Genomic DNA, 19586 nt, shown 5'->3' with positions numbered 1-19586 from the left:
CCTGATGTCAGTGGGGAAAGTGGAAAGGAGAAGGATCACAAAAAGTTGAAAAGCCTGCCTTGTGCAACCCTTCTCACACTGCCCCTTTCAACCTCTGATGTGGGGATTTGGGCAGGTGAGCGGGACAACCCGCTTGTCAGTCATGTAACATCCTAATTACCTAATGTAATTCAAAGTTAGCCTATGAGGTGGGGAGAAAAAGCTTCCCCGTTCCTGGTCTAATGAGTTGTGGTGGTGGGGAGAGGGGTGTTGCTGGGAGAGATGCAGGCAGAATTAGAGGTGGGGTTGGTGAGCAACACTACCAGGGGCAGACATGAACTCACCTCATGGTCTTTAGGATTCTGAGATTCCAGCATATCCAAGACAGGTTGTACATCAACTACTTCATGAGGAAACATGCGAAGGAACGTTTTATACCCTCGTACCTAGCAAAAAAAAGAGTTTCTTAAGTAAATAATTCATTTCCAGTTATAGTACTATAAAAATGAGGTTGTGCAGTATTCCCCCCTCCCCCCCCAAAAAAACCCCCTGAGGTACCAGGTTTAATTTATGGTATACTAGGCCTAGTTTTCACTGAGGTGGTCAACTTGTGTCTAGACACCATTTCGGGCTGCGTATAGGGATTCACACAATAGGGTAATCTTCCATGAATCAACATTCCTACAAAAAATTATCATATCATGGAGAAGGCTAGGCTATAACGATTCTTCCTAACATACTAGTTGTCTGTGTAAGCTGGCACCTGCATCCGAAGTGGTGCAAATCAAAGGATTACCACCTCTGTAACAATGAAAACAAAGTAAGAGAATGCTAAGATAACATCAAGGAAGACAAAAGAGATAGCAAATGGTCTGTCCCCTGTCCCCTGGCAAAATCCACCCCCATAATTGATGCCATCAGGCCCCACAGATGCAGGAAGAGTGCAGAGGAAGAGCATCTGTGGCAATGAGACTTGGCAGCAAACCATTCTGGAAAACAGAAACCCACACTAGCGACATTCCCTGTAAAAAGAGATCTTGCATCAAATCCCAAAACGTTTTTTGTATACTCAGAGGCATATTAAGAGTGATTTATGAGCACTTGTGGAAACTGAGAGGGCGTGATGAGATGTGTAGACAACACATGGTATGCTGTCTGGATCACAGCCATTCAGCTTCTAGTATAGCCGCTCTATTAATAAATAATAATAATAATAATAATAATAATAATAATTTTTTAGAAGCATGTTCTGTTTCTAGTTCTTCTGTCTCTCATGCCTGTCATTTATGTGCCCCTCAATCAGTAGCTAGTAGATACTGGGATCTCCTCTTTGGCCACTTAAGCTATGTGACTTTAATTTGAGCTTGGTAAAGTATAATACCCAAGTATCACTTTAACAAGGGTAGCAGGAAAAGTCCTCAACAGCAATCAATATCCGCATTTTCCTCCGTATGTTTTTCCACCACGAAGCCATGTTCTTAAAAATACCAGCCTGTGATGGTTGCAGCACTTGTACAAGACAAGTAACTCTGCATGTTTCTCTTTGCTGGAACTCCAGAAACTGGATTGCAAAACATTCTGGCTTATTTCTGATTGATGGCAGTAGCTCACAATCATTAAGAAATCAGTTTCATTAGGTATTACGGTACCTACCAAGCTCCTACATACTCCCCAAAACTATTTCACAGTCATCCTGTTACCACCTCTTCCCTCCCTAACTCCAACCAACACCTTCTCTGTACCACTTTGTTTTCTAAAAGGTAAAAAGGATTGTAGCAATCAAGGACTTGCCATTTAGTTTCTCTCCATCGGAAATCCCAGTGGGGCCCCAACCTAGACTTTTGGAAACCCAGAGCCCTTGAGAATGTATAAATATATGATCAACAAAACATAAAATTATCTGTAATCTCACACTACTTTTTGTTTTGTCAGGCACATAGAACAATTAGTGGTTAGCATTCTGCCATTACAGCAGAACAAAGATAGTATGACTATTTGATATTAACAAATCAGTCATGCTGTGCTGAGAATTTATAGCAACTGCTTTCATAAAAGAATAGGGAACCATTTTAGGACTATGGCAACCAATGTCCATGCCATTGTTCATTGTCTCATTTCCTTTCTTTTCCTGTTTGCACTTCCCTGTGCCAACAGTCACAAGCTCGTCTTTCTGTATTTCACAGTCTAATACACAAGGCAAAAAACTGGGGAATAACCCATAATTAGAGTCATTTATGCGTATGTAGTATTACAAGCAACAAGCTTGTAAACAATATTCTTATTACCAACATTTGTTCAGAAAACATGAAGTACTGACTTCCCGATAATAAACTGTGAAAGTGGAACCCAAATTATTAACAAATCCAGATTAAACACCAAATATTTCTAGAGCTTACTGAAACATATCCCCTGGGGTGGAGAATCCCATTTCTAACATGTTACCTTTGAAATGATGTAAAGAAATTGAAAGGTCAGATGAATTAAAGAACAGGGAGATGCTTCATCCTGGATAATAAGCAGCAGTGAATTCAACATCAACTCTAGAGGAAACACAGGCAAAATGGTAGAAAATACATTAGTCTGCAAATTTGTTTCATTATTTTTACACATGTCTGAAAAAAGCAATGTCAGAAGACTACTTCAGGAACATATTTGTGAGAAAATGAGCGACATACACATTATAATTGGGGAGCTGCCAAGGGTTCCCCCCCTTAGTCCTGGCTCATCTATTTCAAGGGGACTAAGGCACTAGACTTGCCAGAGACTTGATCTGCAGTCACTGGCTCATACTGCTGAATCATTCACTGGAACTTTGTCTCCCTTTTGCAAAGTTATCATAATACAGCCTCCTTTAAATCAAGATAAATACATTTAAGATATCCTTCGGTCTAATAAAATATGGAAGAACGATTCTACAAAATGTAATGGTTAGGTTTTATAAGGCCAGAGGACAGCAAGAGATTCCTATAGCTCCCATTAAAGGCAAATATGCTCTTGCTATATTCTGTTGTCTCATTTCAGTTTAAATATACGAAATTCTTAGTATAGTACTATATGCTAAGTATATATTAGCAATATAGTAATATAGTTTATTTTACCATTACTATATGTCTTACCTGACAGCAGTTCCTTCATTTCAAAGTTCCTGTGTCAGCAAGATAAGAACAACTGCAGCACCTCACACTCTCAAACCATTTTGACTAACTATTGTATAACCCAGGAGAGGCACCTGCAAGGTAAGAAATGCAAGACAGAAAAGGCCTAGAAGAGAGTAATGCACTATTTCTTACTTTGCAGGTGCACTTCCGGAGAAATAAGGAGGTCACCCCAGAGAACTGTAGGCAGCTTTCAGTTGCCCAGGAGATAAGCATCTTTACAGAAGCTCCCCCAAGATGAACTCCCCTTTTCCAGGACAGAAACCTGTGAGTTGGGAAATAACACAAAACTACCCCAGTCTGCTTCTCACTTTTCAGGGAAGCCTGCTAGATTAAATATGATAAAGCTGCTGGGGGAAGTGTGGTGAAATCCAACACACTCTCACCAAAGAGAATCTGCCCCTCCCCATACTTAAACAAAGCAAAGCTTCTTCGCCTGTTGTCCATGCTGACCAGTATTCTAAGATTCTATCAAAATCTTCAAAAACAGCACAACAAAACTTACCTAAATGTGGATCCAAAAGGTGAGGCTGTTCCTGATAATTGTTCAATATAACTGAAAGATAAAAGCATACCCAGTGGAAAATCTGGAATCAATCTGAGAATGTTGTTTTAAAAGGAAACAGCATTAACATTCCTAGCCTGAAACTACTGCATCTTTAAAAAATAACATGTCAATAGTTATCCTGAGAAGCAAAGGAGTACCATTTGCTTTTTTAAAAGGCAAGTGGAAATATATTATTAAATCAAATGATTTATGTCCTATTTTGAATCCCTAAAAAGTCTCTTACCAGGGGAACTGGTAGGACAGAGCATACTAGACCATTCCACCCCTTATTCCCCTTCCTAAGCTTCCCAATAATTTTGTTCCAACAGGGATCTGGAGTCACTCTCATAATTAGCCAGTGCTATGTCCCCAGAGCAAATGCTCCTCTCATTGGCTCATTAGTCTATACTTCAAGCAGTCCATCAGTCTATACCAGGGAGGGCCTTCTCGGTAGTGGCACCCGCCCTGTGGAACACCCTCCCACCAGATGTCAAAAAGAACAACAACTACCAAATTTTAAAAGACATCTGAAGGCAGCCCTATTTAGGGAAGCTTTTAATGTTTGATGGACTACTGTATTTTAATATTTTGCTGGAAGCCGCCCAGAGTGGCTGGGGAAACCCAGCCAGATGGGCGGGGTATAAATATTATTATTATGCTCTCTTATTTCACACTCAGTTGGCAAAGCCTACCGTTCTTATCATTCGTCTTTGGCTCAGGGCATGCAGAAGGTCCCAAGTTCAATCCCCTGCATCTCCAGGTAGGGCTGAGAGAGACTCTCTCCCTGAAACCATGGAAAGCTATTGCTTGTCAGTGCAGACAATATTAAGCTAGATGGATCAATAGTCTGACTCCCTATATGGCAGTTTCTATTTTCTCCATATATGTTCCATCTTTATATTAGACAAAATTAGTTTTTGTCAACATTTATTATTATTTATTGCATTTCTATCCCTGCCCTCTTTTCTAAAGGAGCCCAGTTTGGTAAACATCAAAAAGTTAAAATAATACAGCGGTACCTCGGTTTATGAACTTAATCCATTCCGGAAGTTCGTTCTTAAACCAAAACCGTTCTTAAACTGAGGCGCGCTTTCCCTAATGAGGCCTCCCGCGGCCGGTGCCCTTCCACTGTTCGGATTCCATTCTTAGACCAAGGTAAAGTTCTCAAACCAAGACACTATTTCCGGTTTTGCAGAGTTTGTAAACCAAATCATTCTTAAACTGGGCTGTTCTTAAACCATGGTACCACTGAACTATTTAAAATAAAATAACAACATATTCAAAACATTTCAAAACAATTTAAAAGCCATCTAGAAATTATATACCCTCACAGTTACTAATTTCAAAGTTGCCATGGCCTTCCTTCAGCCACCAAATGCCTGGGTAAATAGAAATGTTTTAAAAATTTTCCTGTAAAGGAGTTCATTCATTCATAATACATACTCTTCAATGATGCTACACTAAATCATCACTAGGTGGCAGTTCCAGGCCAACTAAATACTGTACAGTGGTACCTCGGGTTAAGTACTTAATTCGTTCCGGAGGTCCGTTCTTAACCTGAAACTGTTCTTAACCTTAGACACCACTTTAGCTAAAGGGGCCTCCAGCTGCCGCCGCGCCATTGGAGCACGATTTCTGTTCTCATCCTGAAGCAAAGTTCTTAACCCAAGGTAATATTTCTGGGTTAGTGGAGTCTGTAACCTGAAGCGTATGTAACCCGAGCTACCACTGTATTTGAAAAACCCTAATAATCAAAACTGCAGCTTACACCAAAATGCCTAAAAAGATACACTCATTTTCTGACTGTATCCTGTTCTTGATCTATGAATAAATAATAATATTGGTGAAATGCTCTTTTGAACCTTCTAAAGGTGTTACTGGTATAGCAGGGGTGAGGAACTAGACTGAGTCATAGGACTGGATCCAGAAGTGGCCCACTCTCCAAGGTGCCACTTCTGAGACATTTGGGGGGGGGGGGGAATCCATCCACCTGACAATCACCTGACATCAGGCAACACTAAACTCAGGCTGCAGGAACAGGCTTATCTCCAATACTAGAGCTATTATGTGCTTGCTCCTTGAGAGTACAAGGTGGCAGCAGAGGCTTACCTATAACTAAGTGCTTGAATTGGATTTAACAGATCACAGCACCTGACATCATTTGACACTGAGTAACTACCAGGTGGATGTGGTTTGCGAATATGGCCCACAAGCCAAAATCAGATAACTAATTAGGCCCACGGGATGGAAGTTCCCCACTACTGTGCTAGAGGATATTCATTTTTTGTATAAATTTAACAACCCCATTTAGCCACTTTGCTCTAATGTTATTATTGCTTCACTGTTTTTTATTGCATTTCCACAATGGACTAGTTTGCATGTCACACCATGGTTTAATGTGAACACAGGAGTGTGCAATCTCCTGGACAAGGGAACCCAGCCACTTTGCTACTGTGCAATGTTGAGCTAAGCCATCTGAACCTGCATTCATTCTTGGATAAAACCTATGGTGAGAGCTAAACCACTGGTCAAACCATGGCATAGGTCAGCACAGCAACAAAACTGGGTGGGAGAGAAGTGGCTGGGATCTCTTCTCCAAGTGTTTGCACATTTGCACTATGCTATGATTTGGCTCAGTGTGACATGTGAAGCAGGTCAGTAAGTCATTTTAAATGTTCTATTATTCAGTAATGTTGAACTACCAAATGCAACTGTTGGAGAGTTATAGGAGACAATCATCTGCCATATTCTATAACAGACCACGAGACCAGTCAAAAATGTTTTATTGCAACCATGTCTGTAATCACAAAAGCTTGTATCCCAACTTTCCTTTGTGGTTTTATTTAGAACAAAGCTCAGAGAGAATGGTAACAATGGCATTTTTAGAGAGCAACCAGTCCAGCAATTTATTTCAGCAATAAAGAGATTAACATTTTGAGAATATTATCAAAACTTGAAAAATTTCAAATAAGCATTACTGTTTGCATATTGTAAATTGCTTTTGCTTTCCTAGTCACCTACAAGGCAATATTGATCAATCTTTTACTCAGAATAAGTTCCATTGTATCCAGTGGAACTTACTCTTTAGTAAGTGTGTTGAGGATTATAGAGTTAATGGATAAGGTGAACAAGAGTTGTCTTAATTCACAATTCAAATGCTTAACCATTACACTTAGTAGGATCTGGTGACAACATCCCAATCATCAGTTGTACATACTAAAAGAAAGAGCTCATACCTTTAAATTTTTCAAGCGCCGTCTCTCTCAATGATAGGTCTCCATGCATTGATTTGAGAGAATTAATCAACTCCTGTATTTCCTGACTCTCTGAAAAGGTCTCAAGTATGTTTCCCTTGGCGATGACATCAGACTCCAGGCATCTGCTATCCTCTTGCTCAGACCCATCTCCGTTCATCTCATTTAAAACCATCTTCAGCTCGTGAAAAATTCTTCTCTAGGCAAAGGCACAGCAAACCAGCATTTACCATTACAATTAAATCCCACAATTAATGTTACAACCCTATACTGAGCTTCCTGAAAGCAAGACCCATTGAATTCAATGGGGAATTCTTCCAAGTAGACTTGTGTACAACTACGCTGCAAATTTGCCTTGCATGATGGAGGCAATCCAAGTGCACATAAGAGAACTGCACTTAAGCTCAATTATTTTCAGTGGGCTTAAATCTGTGCTGGCCTGTGTCCGTTCTTTCCCCATAGAAAAATAATGGGACAGTGTATAAAAGGGATTTCCTTCCCTTGCTATATACATCTCTCGTTCCACACGCAATTTAACAAGAGCCCGTTCTCCCATCTCTTCCAAATCCTATCCGCTTCCAGAGGATACGTTTCTATCTTGACAGGGATGGAAAGAAGGTTAGTTCAGCTTTTAAAATATAAATAAGGTCTTGATGCAGTATAGCTGTATGCATGCCATGAGGATTGCTCGGGAATGCACTGTTCCTTTGCAAATAAAAATGTATAGCGATTGAAGCTGCGTTCAAGCCCAGCGGGGAAGCTACACCCCTGAACCTGGAATCCTTCCCTTTAACCCCCGACCTATTACCAGGGCTTTTGTTGCCATACTGAAAGAGAGTTAAGACTGTGCATTCGTTTCTCAGGGCTGAGGCAGGGGAAAGCACTTCGCACGAACTCAAAAGCATGCGAATTCCGCCTTTTGCCGCCTTAATTGAGGTGCAAGGCTGAGGCTGAGGGCGGTTTTTTAGCATTTGCAGCCGAGCCGCGCACCGCCCTCCTTTCCCGGGGCCTGGCGTCCAAGACACCCACCCGGGCGACCTTATCGCGAGAGAGCCTCTTCCCGTTTCCCAAGGCGGCTCGCCATCTCGCCCTGAAGGCCCTGGCCCTACCCTCGCCTCGCCCAGGCTCCTGCGAACCACGGAAAGCCCCGAGCCAAGCTCAGCGCCTCTCCCACAACAGCTCGCCGCTTGCACGATTTACCTTTCGTCGTTGGCGCCTGCGCTCAGAAGAGGCCTCTCCAGGTACGGCTCCTCGCGCGGGACAGAAGGGCTCGGTGGACGTCCGCGCCTGGGCTGCGAAAAGGGGAGGAGCCCGGCAGCAGAGGGAGGGCGGGCGAGGAAGGGGAAAGGGGATTGGCTGGGAAGGAGGAAAGCGCCCGGCTGTGTGCGTTTTTTCTTTCTGTGGCAGGGACGGGATGTAGATGTGTGTATTGGTGGAGCTACATCGCGGGAAAGTCTTGCTTTAAACGCCAAGGCAAAGAAGAGCTGGGCTGTGCAGGAGGCGTTTCCTTGGATGCTAGAGCGCTGGTTATAAACCGCGAAATAATAACAATAATAATAATAAGAGTCTGTAAAAAGCATAAAAGGTGCATGAGCCGCCCTGGGAGTTTTTAAAACAGATGTGCAGGATATAAATGTGCCGGATTGGAAGCACTGTTGAGGTGCGGGAAACGAAGACCCCGCAGTAGAACGACATTGTCATTTATTGTTGTTGTTGATCGCATAACTTTTGCAGCAAAAACAACGGTGAAAAAGGAAAACAATAAAAAAATACTGCCCGTCATAATCATGTACCACAGATCTGAAAATGACCTCAGACTTCTAATCCATCGAAATCACAATTCCCGGTGAAAGTCCAGTTTCTTGAGGTTAGCAGGCGGGGAAAAAGAAATCAGTGTTTGGACAGGTGTTGACTGTTTCAGTAATAAAAATCCCTGCATTGGTGTGTGTCTGTTATGTCCTTTTCCCCAAAACTAATAAAATCATGCCTTATCTGGCCAAAAATATCTATTTACTTGTTCTCTAAGGAACCGGGTCGTTTGCATCATTACCAATGCTAAGAATCACATTTTGTGGTACTCAATTGTAGCTCCTTTCAGATCTTTACAGTGCGTAACTAATGTAAACCATACTGCCATCAGGTGTCCTGCAGGTCCCTATGCTTATCTGTAAACAGATTTGAGACTATTGTTTCCATGTTTTTTATCCTCCAAGAAACTCAGGACAATATGCATCATCCTCTTCCCACACCACTTTTCATCTACAGAACAACCCTGAGATATAGATATGTTGATTGGCTTGAGATCACCCATAAAGTGAGCTTCATGGCTAGAGAAAGGATGGTTTGGTTGCAATCTGCAATTGTCAATGGTGCTCATAATTATTTTTCCAGTCTCACAACTATGTTGAACCCACTCTCACTTATTTGCTGATGGCAATTATAGTTACAAATTCTGTGTGCAATGACAACATTTTATTTGGATTGCATATTACATACATAGTAAGTGTAGCACAGCAATTTTCATTCAAATTCTGTATACTTAAAAAGTGAGCTTGCTAAGCCTTCGATCACTTGACAGCTTTAATTTCCACTTTCCTATCATAAATGAGGATTGCTCAAACATTCCATTTAACCCAGAATGATGATTCTCACACTATCACAAAATTGGGAAAAAAATTACTTTAAAATTCTACATGCTACATGTCCTGCGCTATGAAAATGCACATCATGGGTAAAGCATGCCAAACAATGATACCTAATGTTTATTTTAGTACATGCATACCTCATTTTATTGCACGTCACAGATACAGTATTGCTCTTTTAAAAAATTAGGAAGCAAGCCCCCTGCTGCCATCAACCCTCTTCTGGCCACGATAATGGAGCTGCTAGGACTGGAGCTGGGTTTCTCCCCTCCCACCCATGCAGCCAAGGGGGGGGGGGGCTGGGTCAAAAGACTACACTATAGTGAAAAGGTAACTTTTCACAGGGAAACAAACAAAGAAGCGGCTCACTTTATTGCAATATTCGCTTTATTGTGGTGGGCTGGAACCGAACCAGCAATATCTCTGAGGTATGCCTGTACTCACTCACTTTCTTTATTATTTCATTATGTACAATAACCAGGGCAGACAACCCTAACACTAAAACAAAATAAGCACGCTTTGAAATACTTCTAACATGTTTCAGTCACTTGCAGTTGTATGTAAGGAATGCAATTTATTGACCCAATCCTTTTAACATTTATGAGTTTATCCGTGTAATGCAATCCCATTTTTTAATTCAGCAGTAACTCCCACTGTGTTTGGTGATACTGGATTCCAGTTCCCATTAGACCCAGCCAGCACAGCTAGTGATCAAGGATGGTGGAAGTTGTAGTTCAGCACCCTCTGGAAGGCCACAGTGGGTTCCCCATCACTGTTGTCAACCTGCAGCCTTATCCGTATTAAACTGGTTTTTAAAAAGAAGAAATTAGTGTTATAGTACTAGGACTACAGCTGCAGTGTTGGCAATCTGCTGGCTCCTGAAAACATACCTGTTTAGGCAAGGATTCCCTTGAATTAAAGTTGATATTTTATTGCTTTAACTGTTTTCTATTTAATTATTTGTTTTGTTGTCTATTTTAATCACGAATGTACCGAGGGCCTTCTTGGTAGTGGCACCCACCCTGTAGAACACTCTCTCACCAGATGTCAAGGAAATAAACAACTATCTGACTTTTAGAAGACATCTGAAGGCAGCCCTGTTTAGGGAAGTTTTTAATGTTTGATGTTTTCTTGTGTTTTTAATATCCTGTTGGAAGCCACCCAGAGTGGCTGGGGAGGCCCTGCCAGATGGGCGGGGTATAAATTATTATTATTATTATTATTATTATTATTATTATTATTATTAATGTTGTTATTTATTTTAAACTGTTTGAGCAAGGGAGTCATTACATCCACACAAGCTGGTGTACATGTTTACATGGGCTCTCAGGTTTGCAGTCTTTGTTGCTATCTAGTTGTGACATCCCACTTGCCCAACAGTCTTCCATTTGTGCAAACGGAATGACTCCATCATTCTCCCCTCCCCCACCCTTCTGCTCCTGTATCCCCACAAAATAAAGTTGTGGGACCCTCCTGAGCAGAGTAAAGAATGCAGGAGGAAGGAGAGGAAGGAGAATAACATCACATCCACTGGCACAGAGACTGGATCTTCTCCACTGCATTTCTGCAAATGCTGTTTTTGAAATCTACTATTCTGGAACTCTCATTTATCCTGCTTGTACACTTTGCTACAGAGTTCACTCCCTGGAACAACAAACAGCACACAGTTTTCCTACCTTATCAAAGTGGTCATTAATATGCTGGTTGACAATTAAGAGAATGCAAAAAATACAAAACCACTGCAAGCATTTTGTGAGGAATTAAATGTGTACAAATGTCACCTTAGCTCTTGCCTTTTGTAACTTTCAGGTGACTTCCCATCCTCTTTAAAACATTGTAGCAGATGTTGTTCTAACATCAAACAGGAGATCACTTACTCAGGATGACAATGTTTGAGGGTTACTTTAAAAGCTTTCGCATAACATTAAGAGTGGGCCCCCGGTATCCTGTCCCAAAATGGTTCCAGTGGTTAATATAGTTAAATAGCTGGTAAAGTTTGTTGCGCTTTTCAAAGCCTGGAGCTTTGGGGATTTTGCTGTGATAAGCAGAGAAGAAAGAACTGCTAAAGCCACCAAACATCATAGAAATTGCAAGTTCAAATTCTGAATGACCGTAGAAACAAGCAGGGTCAAAAAGAATTGGACCGGAGTCATCTTCAGCTACATTTCCTGCCCACAGGTCCCCATGTAGGAGGGCAGGAATTATCTCCAGGTCACAAAACATCTCCGGAATCTTTGGCTGTAAAAAAACATAAACAAAAAACCTTTAAAACTGTCTAAAGAAAAGAAGTAGAACATTGCTTAATAAGACAAATATAAGGCCTCAAAACATATAAATCAGAATGTATATGAAGTCCTGAATGTTGTGTCTTTTTATTTGCTTTTAGCATAATTTTTACATTTTATATATATACTATGAGTTTTGCTGTTTTGAATAACATGATTTAACCTATCACTATGATTTTGCCTGATGGACTACAGTGGTACCTCAGGTTAAGTACTTAATTCGTTCTGGAGGTACATACTTAACCTGAAACTGTTCTTAACCTGAAGCACCACTTTAGCTAATGGGGCCTCCTGCTGCTGCTGCGCCGCCAGAGCACAATTTCTGTTCTCATCCTGAAGCAAAGTTCTTAACTTGAAGCACTATTTCTGGGTTAGCGGAGTCTGTAACCTGAAGAGTATGTAACCTGAAGCGTATGTAACTTAAGGTACCACTGTAATGCGTAATGACCGGGATATTTTTCTTGATGAATTGGGAATCTATCACCTGACTTTGGAATGTGACACTGATCAGAGCTAGGGGCAGTGGCAGAAAAATGTGGCGTAAGAATTTAGAATCAGAAGGTCAACAGCTCTGCTTTTAGCTGAATTAGAAGCAGCTAAGAGGGAGCCTGCAGTGGGCCAAGAAATCCCTCTTGAGAATCCACTACTGGATCATCAGTTTTCCTGCATCCTGTAGGAGTGCCTATTTGCCTCCAACATGCTCTGCTTTCATTGAGCAAGCATAAAGACCTTATGGTGTCTTTGTAATATTTATTTTATATACAAACATACAACAAATATTGCAAAGACATCATAAGGTCTTTATGCTTGCTCAGTGAAAGAAAATAAAACCTTGTAATGGAAAATCCATGGAATTCTCACCACTAGTGAAAATGGGGAGCAAATATCAATGCGTTTTTGTTAGCCTCCCTAATGGAATGAGCAATAATTAATAATTAATTATACTTTTATTGTCATTGTACAACCTGTGTACAATGAAATTAAACGAGCCTCCCTCTCCCCGCCCAATCTCTTATCAAACAACACACCACCTTGCAAGTCAATTTCATTATGTTATTTTCCGTTCAACAGCCTAACAGCCCACGGATAGAAGCTATTTTTTAGCCTGTTGGTATGGCTGATTAATCTTCTACCCTCAGGCAGGAAATATAGAAGTATAAAGAGGTGATGGCCGGGGTGTGAGTCGTCCCTGAGAATTTTTCTCTCTCTCCTAAGGCAAAGATCCCTTGCGATGTCATCTAGCGGACTCAAGGGACAGTGCATGATATCATGTGCTGTTTTCACCACCCTCTGTAGAGACTTTCTGTCCGTGGCTGTCAGGCCAGCAGACCACACTGTAATACAATATGAAAGGACACTTTCTATTGTGGACCAGTAAAAAGAGTTCAATTGTTGTTCAACATTATTCTTTCGCAAGACCCTGAGGAAATGGAGTCTCTGTTGGGCCTTTCTGACCATCTGAGTTATGTTGATTTTCCAAGTGAGGTCCTCACTAAGGTAAACTCCCAGGAATTTAAAGGAGGAGACTCTCTCCATACAGCCCCCCACCAATATACAACGGGGCAAGTTCCCCTCTCTTCCTCTGGAAGTCCAACACCATCCCCTTTGTCTTACTAATATTTAGGTGCAAGTTATTCTCTAAGCACCATGTAGATACTTTTTGAACCTCCCCCTTGTACGCTGTTTCATCTCTGCCTGCAATTAGGCCCATTATGGTAGAGAAGAAATACATTTAAATAAACCAGGCCCCAACTAAAGAAACATGGCAAGAAAAATTGACGGACTATGTAGAACTGGCAAAACTTACATATAAGCTACGGGACAAGGATAACTGTGACTTTAAAGATGAATGGGAACCCTTTACAAAGTATTTGAAGACACAATAAAGTGAACTGGACTCCTTGGCAGGTTTTGAATAAACATTCACAAACTTTTTATTGATAATAATCAGCTAAATAGTTTGAGGATCTATACAACTTTGTAACATGCAGAAAACAGCAGTCTCAGAGAAACCAAAGACTGGAACTGAGGGAAGTCGGGGGGGGGTGGGAGGGTGGGGGGAGGGAGGGAAAATTGGGAAAAAACAAGGATGGTATGCTTTTGGATAATATGTCTTGTTTTAATTTTGAATAAAAAAACTTTAAAAATAAAAATAAAAAATAAACCAGCCCCCCCCCCATTCTTCTTTTACAACAAATTTGGAAACAGGGCTACACAAATACAATAAAAGTTAATACAGTCATGTGTGAATGCAATTCTAAATTATGAAAACAGCAGGGAACAGGGGTTTGAGGTAGAGGAACCCAATGGAGACCGTGGGTTTTAAGTCCAGCAAAGTTTAGGCCCATCCTTCTGGGAAACTTGGCTCATCCCTGGCTTGTATCTACTTGAAAGATGGTCCAAGATTTAAATAAACAAAACCCCACTGGCATGCTAGTCAAGCTCCAAAAGTTCCTGATCCCACAAATGGAACTAAATAATACCATCCTTGATGGGGAGCAGCAGACAAACTAAAGTGCAAATGTATAGACTGGGCACTTGCTTGAGAAAGCAGGCTGGATAGGAAGGAAACCTCACATCTATAGTAAAATTCTGTCAGAGTGAGGTGGCAAGTTGGAGATGCAAGCATGGTTCCAGCTTAGCCTCAGTGCCTTCTCTCTCACTCTCTCTTTCTCATATTGTGGCAGTCTAGCATCTCTCACCTACCTTTAACCGAGACCACAATTCCCTTGCTTCTCTGTCTCCATAATCTCTCTCAATCAAATCCATTTGGGCTTGGAGACGGTGACGTATGAAGAAAGTGGGCCAGTCACTTTGCCATTCATTCACCTACAAAGCAAAAATATGCCAGGGGGTTGGTCTAGATCAGGGGTCTGCAACCTTTAAGACAAAAAGAGCCACTTGGACCCGTTTCCGAAGAAAAAAAAAACTGGGAGCCGTAAAACTCGTCATTATAAAAATAACCTTTTTGTCACTTTTTTATTATTTCTTTGTTTGACCCCTCAGAATTACTCCTCATAGAAATAAACGTTAAATTAACAAGTTACCTTTTTTTGTGTGTGTGTTCTTCACTCCCCTTCAAAACAGTGACCAGCGTACATGCCCCCTTTCAATGCAGTGACCAGCGTACATGCCCCTTACAATGTAGCGGGCGGGCGGGCGGGAAGGTGACATCGGGACGGTGCGTGACTAACGCACGCACCGCCCCCATGCGACGTCACAGCCAGTACAGCGCCCGCCACAGTGGGGAGTGTCGGGGCGCACAATGCGCCTCCTCCCCTCGCTAGTATCCGCCCCAGAGCCGCGGCAAAGGTGTAAAAGAGCCACATGCGGCTCCGGAGCCGCGGGTTGCAGACCCCTGGTCTATATCATGGGTAGGCAAAGTAAGGCCTGGGGGCTGGATCCGGCCCAATCGCCTTCGAAATCCAGCCCACGGATGGTCCAAGAATCAGCATGTTTTTACATGAGTAGAATGTGCCCTTTCATTTAAAATGCATCTCTGGGTTACTTGTGGGTTATAGGAATTTGTTCTCCCCCTCCCCCAAAAAAATATAGTCTGGCCCCCCACAAGTTCTGAGGAACAGTGGACCAGTCCCCTGCTGAAAAAGTTTGCTGACGCCTGGTCTAGATGTCTTTAAGGGTGCCTTCCAACTTCTCTTTCTTTTTAATAAATAAAAGGAGGAGCTTACCTGAGCTATATAGCCACAGCAGGTGACAATGTGGAATCCAAACTTATCCACATGATGAGATTCTGTCTGGCCTGCACCTTTCCCTGTTCAACAACAACAAAACTAATCAAAGCAAGGGTGCAAAATGTAAAAGCAGCCAATCCCTCTTGATGCAGAAAGTGGCTACTTTTTGTATCATCATTATATGTACAAAAGTGTTTTTGACGTTGTAGTACGTGATAAAACCTTAAACTCGAACTAAGCAGCAAATTATTTGTACCACTATCCCTAGCTGCATGCTGTTCAAATTGCTCTTAACACCGTGGTACCTAACAAACACCTCAATTTTCATCCAGAAAAAAACCAACAGCTGTGTGCAAGTCCTGCTAATTTAAGAAGCACTTAAGTGCAAAAACCAACTTTCTTGGGATGTCACCAACCAAAGTAGGAACTACTATTACAAATTCAGGTAGGTAGCCGTGTTGGTTTGACGCAGTCAATATATATATATATATATATATATATATATATATATATATATATATGTCCAGTAGCACCTTAGAGACCAACTAAGTTTGTTCTGGGTATAAGCTTTCATGTGCATGCACACTTCTTCAGATACACTGAAACAGAAGTCACCAGACCCTTATATATAGTGGGAGGGTGGGGTGGGGTTTTCCTCAGGAGGGTAGTAGTAGATGGGTGATTGACTCAATGGGTAGGGTAAACCTGTGGACGACTGTTAAAGACTGCAATTAGACCTACAGGAAAAACAAGGGATAGTATGCAGATGATTAGCATATGTAATGAGACAGGAATCCAATATATCTATTAAGACCAGGTCCCTCCATAGTTTTCAGTTGTAATTCAGCAACTTCTCTTTCAGGTCTGTTTCTGCAATTCTTTTGTAATGATACTATTACAAAGTTATGTTGGTGCATAGAAACTATACTTTACCAACTGTGTTTTCTTCTTTCTTTATTTTTTCTCCAAGTTTTTGGTTGTAAAAGTGAAGATCTGCTACTTGCTCTCCAAGTTTTGCAGAATATCTAGAAGAACAAAGAAACATATCCCAATATTATGTATCAGGAAATTTCAAAACCAGCTTGATTTTATATACAAACCAAACATTTCACACCAACGTATAGAATCAAAGAGTTGGAAGGAAGCCCAAGAGTCATTCTAGTCCAACCCCCTGCAATGCAGGAATCTCAGCTAAAGCATCACTATCTCTAAACAACAGAACCTGGAGTGTCTTTGCATGGCACTCTTGAGGTAACTCAAAGCCAAAACCTTATGGGAATGGCATTAATTCTGTTTGAGGTGCTACATCCACTTTTAATTTTGAGCTGAACTGCCAAAGTGGAAGGGCTGCAAACTTCTGAGTGAGAAAAGCCTTACGTAGCTATGACTTGTGCATCGCTGGCCTTTGGATAGCTGTATCCACACTTCAGTCAAGACCAAATAACAAGATCAAACTTTAACATTTTATAGATTTTTTTTTAAAGTCCTGTGAAGTCTGAATGCTAGCAGTTGGCCCAGTAAACCTCAGGAGGCCAATCTAGCCAAAACATTCCATATAAGACAGATAACATAGTATGGACATTCTCAGACTTCTGACAGATGCATATAATTGTCAAGATACAGCATACATGTTGCCGAAGCAAGTGAAGAGAGAAGTCCCCCGCTGGCATAACTTCACTGAAGGCATCACATAATGCGATGTGGATGTGCGCTTGTTAATTCCCTTAAATTCACTTCCAGAGACATGTTATTTAAAGACAGTAAAACAGACACTTTTCAGAACTGAGAGACAACAGAGCAGAACTATAAATCCAAGTGGCCAATATTTTAACAAGGGGACAGCCGTGTGGCACTGTCTTACTTGCCGAGACTCTTCATTTTGAGGTACTCCATGGCAAACGCTGCTCCACCTCCTGGAAGATCTATCACTTTAATGGGCTGGGGAACCCGCAGAGTGTTGGTTTGCTGAATAGCTATTAAGCTTGCCATTTCACCCTCAAACATTGTCCTAGCCTGGTCAGAAAGAATAATGTTACTGAGAACACTTATTTGGCTGTGCATTAGGACTGTGTGTGCATCAGTTATTTAGATTTGTGTCTTGTCCTACCCCAAGAAAATATATATCTACACACACACACACACACACACACAGAGAGAGAGAGAGAGAGAGAAATGTACATGGGGAAAGTAGGCCAATGAGAGAATTATTAAGCCTTGTGTACAAAGTGAGATAACATCTGCTGCAGTTTGAATTCATTTGGCTGATCAGCATAACGTTGACCTGAACATTCTCTTTGAATAGATCTGCACATTCATTTGCACACCTACGGGGAAATCAGCACAATACAGTAGGCGTTTCTCACTTTGGACAAACGAATCTACACGTATGTTTATTCTGCTTGATTCCCCACGTCAAAATTCGCACCATAAAAAATGCTTGGAAAGAGCTGAGGCTGGTTAAAGGAGGAGGCAGGTATCCACCACCATACAGGCATGCAGATTACAACATTACATCTAAATGTTTGCAACACAGTAGTATTTCGCTTTGGCTGCAAATTTCTAGAGGCAAAAAACATGGGGCTTTTAGGGCAAGTGCTTTGAAGTTTGGGGCAGCCTCAAATGGATTCTTAGGACATACACACCCGTTAAAATCGCTGCATAGCTATATATCTTCTAAAGATTACACTCGATGATCCAGCTATGGAAAACCTATCGCGCCCCCTGTGCAGTCAAGAGTTGGAAACTCTTTTCGAACGAGTTTGATTGTGGCGCACATTGGAACACAGTGCTGCAGACCTCTCCCCAGAATTCGCCCAACATACGAGCTTTCAACTAGCCAATCACCGTCTGTTGCCAAGTTACGCCCCCCTCCCAGTCTCCCCTCATCCCCAACTGCAGCCATATATTAGTATTTAGGGAGCTCTATCAATATCGCCGTGAACCTGAGGCTTGTTGTTGATTTTAACGAACACTCGCCCGTGGTCGGTTTCATAGCTCTGCCCTTGGCTTATGCACCCTCCTCCCGAGCTCCCAAATGCCTTCAGCACGGTGGTTTTCAGTTCGGATTTCAGCAGTTTTTCCATGGCTCTGAAATGCTGGCCGCGGCCGCTGCGCGCCTTCCCTCCGCCTGCAGCTTTATGCGGGTCTCAGCAGCCTTTGCGGCAAAAGGCAAGCGGAGCTGACGCGAAGCAAGCGGGGCGGGCGGGTGGAGGGGGATGCACAATATGAATAAGCGGGGAGAGAAATTCGGGGATATTATTCTGCAAAATGCTGTTCTCATCTACAAGGGGTAACCGTGCAATAAAGCAAATTAAATAACATTAAATTTGCTGCAATCCAACGGGGTCGGCCGGCCTACTTTCCGAGGCCTTCCGACGCTGCCCTGAGAGCTTCTGGTATTTGTAGTTCGTCAGCCTGATTTCCCCCCCCCCCGCCCTGCTTTGGACTGACTCCCCCCCACCCGCACTCCGCCCCCCCCCCCTTATGCTCACACGGGCACTAGAGAGATAGCATTTTAAAAACAAGCCACTAGATGGAGCGCGCCTCAATTTTAACCCATCGAATCACATTTTACAGACTGCGGCTGGGGATTACAGCAACGAGATGATATAAAAAGGACATTAAAAAACCCCAGTGAGAATTAGGCTGGGACATTTCAAAGCTGTTTTTGTAAACAACGCAAAAATCGGCAGCTATAATTTCCCAAACTTATTCTGGTTAGGCAGGCTGCATACCTAAAATGGCTCTCTTCTGCTTCCCGCCCCCATTTATCAGCACCATTCGCAAGCCGTGTATTCCAGGCTCACGTTATGAAAATGCAAGTAGGAGTGGGGGCTGCTTAGTGTTCACACTCGAGCAAATACCTCGGGGCATGATAATGATATCTTAGTTGCTGCTGTGCCATGAACTCCAACATAAACTACCTGCCTCCTTTCTCCAGCCTTCATCTATTGTGGGCTCTGCTGCTCCCCAACCCCATTTCCCCTCAAGCAAACATGGCCTCCTGGTTATGAGGAGTAAGGAAAACAGCCC

General features: G+C 42.1%; 2 protein-coding genes across 7 annotated transcripts in view; both read right to left on the bottom strand.

The window, feature by feature from the left end:
* TBCD (tubulin folding cofactor D) overlaps positions 1–8240 on the bottom strand; it is a 122147-nt gene extending 113907 nt beyond the window's left edge. The window contains exons 1-5 of one of the 4 annotated variants that reach the window (XM_081848643.1): positions 8136–8240; positions 6918–7134; positions 3640–3690; positions 2422–2519; positions 324–425 (exon numbers count right to left, since the gene is read on the bottom strand). In XM_081848643.1, coding sequence (XP_081704769.1) covers positions 324–425; positions 2422–2519; positions 3640–3690; positions 6918–7110 — 444 coding nt within the window. In that variant the 5' untranslated portion in view covers positions 7111–7134; positions 8136–8240. The other 3 variants (XM_081848646.1, XM_081848645.1, XM_081848644.1) reach the window with 3 other exon arrangements.
* A 1145-nt stretch (positions 8241–9385) lies between these two features.
* FN3K (fructosamine 3 kinase) lies at positions 9386–18788 on the bottom strand. Of its 3 annotated transcripts, none has more exons than XM_081848764.1 (6): positions 18497–18788; positions 17416–17567; positions 16488–16579; positions 15552–15634; positions 14569–14691; positions 9386–11815 (listed from the first exon to the last, which is right to left on the bottom strand). In XM_081848764.1, the coding sequence occupies exons 1-6, from the start codon at positions 18635–18637 to the stop codon at positions 11477–11479; spliced, it is 930 nt and encodes a 309-aa protein (XP_081704890.1). In that variant the 5' UTR covers positions 18638–18788; the 3' UTR covers positions 9386–11476. The 3 variants fall into 3 exon arrangements, with proteins under 3 accessions (XP_081704890.1, XP_081704891.1, XP_081704892.1); XM_081848765.1 differs by having other exon boundaries at positions 18531–18678; XM_081848766.1 differs by lacking the exon at positions 18497–18788 and adding an exon at positions 18197–18428.
* Between the last annotated feature and the right edge of the window lie 798 nt (positions 18789–19586).

Source organism: Podarcis erhardii, assembly GCF_964252035.2.
Source record: "Podarcis erhardii genome assembly, chromosome: 2".
Classification (NCBI taxonomy): domain Eukaryota; kingdom Metazoa; phylum Chordata; class Lepidosauria; order Squamata; family Lacertidae; genus Podarcis; species Podarcis erhardii.
The sequence above is the reverse complement of the archived record's forward strand: the minus strand, read 5'-3'. Positions and strand labels throughout refer to the sequence as shown.

Excerpts from the sequence above, each read along its gene's own strand:
- FN3K (XM_081848764.1), bottom strand. The coding sequence starts at position 18,637 with ATGGAAAAACTGCTGAAATCCGAACTGAAAACCACCGTGCTGAAGGCA. Across the intron at positions 17,568-18,496 it reads AAATCAACAACAAGCCTCAG|GCTAGGACAATGTTTGAGGG; the intron begins GTTCACGGCGAT and ends CTTTCTGACCAG. Across the intron at positions 15,635-16,487 it reads GAAAGAAGAAAACACAGTTG|GGAAAGGTGCAGGCCAGACA; the intron begins GTAAAGTATAGT and ends GTTGTTGAACAG.